Here is a 5,746-nt window from a genome sequence, read left to right on the forward strand (position 1 = left end):
AGCCAGAAGCGCCCTCCCCGCTGCCGGGCGGGTCACGCAGAGGTTGGCGCGGGGTTTGCAGCCCCCTCAGGAGCCGCCGGGCCTGGGCCGCGCACAAAGGCCCGTGATTTAATGAGGAGCAGAAACAAAATCTCCGCTTGTTGGCGTCCCCAACTTCATTGGCGTCCTCTGGCAACCACAAGTTGATCCTCGGCGGCTTCAATACCCCCTCGCCTCCCCTGTAAGAGTACATGCTGAATAGGGAACAATGCCCGGTTGTTATGTTTATTTACCCTTCCTACAAGCCGGGTTAACCTCTTCACAACAGCTTCACTAAGCCCGTTAACCGCGCGGCCCAGCTGACCCGCGCCGCTATCTCCAATGTGATGCAAATCCGCCGCCGGGCCGCGTGCGCCGCTCGCTACAAGTTTCTGGCCGGCCCGGCCCGGCCCACTCCCCCGAGGCGCGGCCCTGCATCGCCCGCGCTTACAAACGAAGCAGGAGTCTGGCGTTGGGCATTGTTTTTTAATGGCCGGGTACATTCCGGGGGTGATTTGTTTCCTACCAATGATTTCACCTCTTCGAAGAAGCAGGCAGAGTCTGGACTCCAGTGCGGGAGCAGCCAGAAGCATCTGACCTGGTTTTTCTGTTCCAACTTCTTTCTAAAAAAGGCTGATTTCCTCCCAGCCCAGCCGGTGGCTTTGCTCCTTCCATGAAGTCATCCCACTGTCTTGGCGGGGATGATGGTGATGTCACACAACACTCTGACTTCACCGCTGGCCCCCAGGACCCGGGCTCGGTCCTACATAAAAATCCTATGGCGTTTTGGAAGTTAGAAAGGCTGGTGAGAAAATTAGGACAGATCGGTGAAATGTAAATGGATTTCTGCTTAAGTCTGATGTATTTAATTTTTTCCCCCCAAAGTATTATAGTCATTCTTTAAAATAGCTACTGTGACCGCATGGGGAGAGCTTCATTTAACAGATCATTTTTTCTTGATGGCTGTGGCAAGCGTAACAATGTTCTGTGCCTGCTTCAGTAATGGCATGTCGATCATACTCCCATGGAAAGTAAAGGCGCCCTGGAAAACAGAGAATATAAACTTCCTGAAAGAACCTTTGAATATTAAAGAGTGCAGTTTTTTTATAGCTCTGTATCTGTAGAGCAAGAAACATGCCATCCCACAAGAATCAAATCGATTCTTCTTGAACACTCTGGTGAGAGCCAAACTAAACATTAAAAGGCAAATTCTAGGAAAGAATGAAAGAAAAAGAAAACAAAAACATAGAAAAGGGTAGGAGAGTTCAGCGCTCACAAGATGAGAATAAAACCCCTACCTTTCATGACACTGTGGGATGGAGCCTGTCTATTGGCCCCCAGTCTGAAAAATGGACCAGGGCAGAAATGATGAGCCACATGCTAGTGCATGGTGAGCTTCAAAGTACTGTGCAGATTAGTCCAGAAACTCTACTGACATGGGAAACAATCCATACCAGCTGTAATGGAAATTCCTAAGGACATAGAAGCTTGGACAGGACCAGGCTCCTACTTATGGTAAGATAAGGCCATCCTTATCTCTTTACCATAAGCTTGAAATCATCACATAAAAGCAAGGAGCTGGAATGGCTAAGAATATTAGTCTATGTTTAGTGGCACTATATATTAGCTGCTTTCTATTTAAATGTGCATGTGGTACTAGATTAGCCCAAATTCCTTACATTTGTGCAGATGCAGTACTTTGCACATGGGTAGCACTTTCCATTAGTAGAATACAAAACTAATTACAACCACATAGAGGCAGCATTATATTCTATAGATAAAAAATAGAAGCAGATGTGTTGAACACTAGGCTGTTTGGAAAATCTCTTTCAGTTACATCTATGACGGTGCTGTAGTGAATTCTGGTGGCTCTATGCTGCCAGTCCAGAACTGCTGGCATCACTCTTCTTTTCAAAGGCTCCGGTTGGTAGGTTTAATCCAAGATCACAACAAGGATTTGCGGCATAATTGGCAAAAGCAAATAATTGTTGCTTTAAGGTTCCCCAATCAATACTGCTAACAAAGTATGGCATACAATATTGAGTTACTGCACAGTATTGGAGACTGAAACAGACTACTTGATGTCCAGTTTGGACTAAGGATCAGAAGAGTAAAAATTCAAGAGGCAGTGGAGGTTTTTAGGCTTTTCCACCTGCTTAGTGAGCCTTAATGAGACCTGGTCATACAAAGATAATTAGCTACAAGCCACATTAAAAAAAAAAAGCGCATCTTGCATTAAATAGGCCTAAACCTGCCCACCCCCACCCCCACTGTGGATGCTTTACTCTATTTTTCATCTGATCAAACCCATCAGTAAGCTCTAAAGCTTGTGTTAAAGAAATAGCATTTTGAAGTTAAAATGCTTTGCAGCAAAATAGCCAAAAGCTGATACTGCAGGAATCCTGCTTCCCACAAGAACCATGGGCCCTTTTAACATTTAAAAAAATAGATATAAAAAACTGTGGTTACATAAAAAAATATCTACTGTGGCCGAAAGTGAGCTGGGCATTTGGATGCAGTCCCTTCCCTGAGAAAATGAAGACCCTACTTCTCCATGTGTCAAGTGCCTTCAGGTGGACTGCTGCACCCACTTGAAGCTATACTGAAATACACATAAGCTCATGGCTTAATTTTAGATGGAGTACAATAAGTGTCTAAGAAACAGCAACAAAGACATAGGGTGAGGAAAGACATTCTTGTTTGGTTGTGTGTTGTATGCATGTGTGGAGGGAGGAACTAAAAATGAAACAAACTTTTGTTTTCTAGTTATCAAGTAAGGACAAACTAGTAAAACTGAGGAATCCAGCAAATAAAATGATATATCTACCATTTAAAAAAAATGTTTATGAAAAATATTGCTTCAGTGATCTCTGACATTTAGCTTGATTTAAGTATTATTAGTTAAATACTAATCAAATTCTAGCATAACTAAGCACAATTTTAATCTTATATTGTCATTAATATAATTTATTATTGTTTGAAATGTGGCTACCCGACCAATTTTTAAAATCATTAGCCCTGATATTTTATTCTATTCGATTCTATTCTGGTTTCCAAATCTTGTACATCACTACAGTATCGTCGAAACAGGTCTTGTTGACTGAAAGGGGTGTCTGCAGTGACATCATAATTCAAATCAAGCAGATATGTAGATGATACCAGTATCAAATTTGTCTTATTGTTAAAGCACTCAGCTTGCTATAGGCTCTATAATAATAGTCACGTTAATAAATAATAGTCAAAAGAATCTCATTTTAACAATACGGCAGCAGCTTAGATGTGTTCTGTAAGGCATTTTTAAAAAGCTGACACGATCATAACTTGCTAAATTTATCAGCTGTTGGAAGAAATGAAGCAAAGGTTTTAAGACTTCATGTTTATTATTTACCTCATTGTTCAAAATAGTACTGAGTTCTATGGTCTTGAATAATGAACAATATTTTTTGTTCTTGTTAAATAAAATCCACTTTACAAGTGTATCTATTTTGCTATAAAAACCAGCTAATTAGTGGTTTGGAACAATGTGTGTTCCAAGGATTAATTCAGATGTATCATAACAGTGGTACGTGGACATGCACTATATGCTCTTTCAGAAGACAGCATTTTAATAAATGGTGCTCCTGTTTATTATCTGTTATTGTTAAAACAATAGCTTGGAAGTTTAAAGAGAAAAAACAAGAAAAATAGCACATGCACATGTGAAAGTAGGACAGTTTTAAGGTGTAGTGTGTTCCCCACATGCATAGGTAATTTTGATTGGTATTGATTAGCATTCTACTTACACATTAAGAGGAAAAATGTGCTTTAATATTAAATAGTAGTTGGCTTCTCTGCTGATTCACTCTGAGGTTTAATTGCTTCCTGCTAATTTACCATATTGAGCTAAAGTCCAGAAAAAAGCAACCAATTTTGCTACCGTTGAAAATATTTTATTCACGGCAGCTATTTCCGCCCCCAGGTTTCAACAGATAGAAAATACCAGTAATTGTGGTTTTGTCCCTGTATTCTCCTTTCCAACTACCCCAGGTGAAATTTGCCTTTTTTTTGCATCTCCCTTCACATTATTATAAAGAAAATATGATTCTCTATAAACATCGTTTACTTCAATGGAGTTATGCTAGGGATTAATTTAGTCCCAGGGCTAAATTTTCTTTTTGGCAAGCAGTCCTAATAATCTCACATTTCTAGCCTGTACTTACGTTTTCTTGTAGTTAAGCTGCTGAATCAGAGAACTAATCTTAAACAAACTTTCAGCATGAACTGAAAGAATGATCGGTGTCAGGTTGGGCTTGAGACAGCTTGCGTTCTGTTTGTTTCCTCACCCTCCATAGAGCCAGTATAAGTCAATCAGTTTTCCCCCAGTCTCTTGTGAAAAAAAAAATCTATACTTTTTAGCATAACAGAGCTTTCAAAATGTTTCTTAGAGTGAGCGACAGGCAAACCTTTAAGGTTTGGGGATTTTGTTTAGGTGTCTTCTGAAATATAAGCTCTCCTCTTCAATCGTTTTTGGAATCCTTTCCTTTTCTCTGCATTATCTCCCAGAAGCATCCACTAGTTTCCCTCTTTCTCCCCTTCACTTTCCCTCTTTTTCACACCCCTGCAACAGGATCCTTCCTTCTTTCCCAACCCATGATAATACCCTAGGGCTCAAGCAACCCTTGAAGTATCTCTGCTGAGCTATTCTCTATTTAAATGATGTCTACATCTGAGCACCTGAAATTTAGCATTGACAGCAACAGGAGAGCAATTGAAAAGCCAACATAACTGCTGGCCTATGGAGCAGAACCCTTCAAAGTAAGGGGGCTGATATTCAACTGGTGTGGCATGGGGACAGTCATAGGGTGGAAGGAACTAGGGACTACTGTGGTAGCAGTAGGTGTAGATTACAATCACACCCTTTCCGACGGACAGGTGGGCCTTGGAGCCCGGTGCCTTGTAGTCAGCATTTCTTTTTATCTAAGCAATTACTCAGGAATGCTTGTGACAGAGGATGAGATATAAGTTCTAGACACAAGAACTCCAGGCAGTTTAGTGCCTCATGCTGGGGATTTCAGACTCTTGTTTCATATTCAGTGCACACGTTCCTAAAAATCCAAGTCCTATTTCCCTTCCCAGGGAGAAACTGATTTAGGAGGAAAATTAGTTCCTCAACATGCAAAATGCACATCTGGATACCTTGGCCATTCTGAATGCCTTGACCAGGGAGTGAACAGAACTGAAGATCCTTATTCCTGACACAGCTCAATGGATGAATGTAGTGCTTCACAGATACATAATGCAACTTTCCAAAGTGAGGGCTTGATTTTTTTCTCCTAAATGGAGGAGCTCTGAATGCAGTGACTGCAAATGGCAGTGGCCCTTGTACCAAGCTCTACACCAAAAAGGGAGCAGGATGAAGAGCTCCTTCCTTCTTCCTCTAGCACACCTTTTTAAGTGCCAGCCACAGCCTTGCCCTAGGAAGGGCCAACACTGGGTGCAGTTCCTGTTTTGTCACAAGCAAAAGGGACATTACTTCCTTCAGAAGAAAACTTACATTTTTTGTTTTTTGTCTCTTTCTGAGCAGCTAACAGACATGCTCTGTTTGCTTTCACAAGCCTTGAAGCTTTTCTGCTGTCCTAGATATGCAATTTCTGTAGTTTTTACTATTCTCTCTTAGTCCCAGTCTGTTGCTTTTCTCTTTTTCCTGTTCATTTTTCCACTGGAAATACACTATATTGTTTCTCTTTCC

General features: G+C 41.2%; 1 protein-coding gene across 5 annotated transcripts in view; it reads right to left on the bottom strand.

The window, feature by feature from the left end:
• Positions 1 to 490: 490 nt before the first annotated feature.
• CLYBL (citrate lyase beta like) overlaps positions 491 to 5,746 on the bottom strand; it is a 130,843-nt gene continuing 125,587 nt past the window's right edge. For all 5 annotated transcript variants that reach the window (XM_025208622.1, XM_025208623.1, XM_025208624.1 and 2 more), the window contains one exon: positions 491 to 1,060. In XM_025208622.1, the coding sequence (XP_025064407.1) occupies positions 965 to 1,060 (96 nt within the window). In that variant the 3' untranslated portion in view covers positions 491 to 964. The remainder of the gene's footprint in view (positions 1,061 to 5,746) is intronic.

This window comes from Alligator sinensis, unplaced genomic scaffold, assembly GCF_000455745.1.
Source record: "Alligator sinensis unplaced genomic scaffold, ASM45574v1 scaffold744_1, whole genome shotgun sequence".
NCBI lineage: Eukaryota > Metazoa > Chordata > Crocodylia > Alligatoridae > Alligator > Alligator sinensis.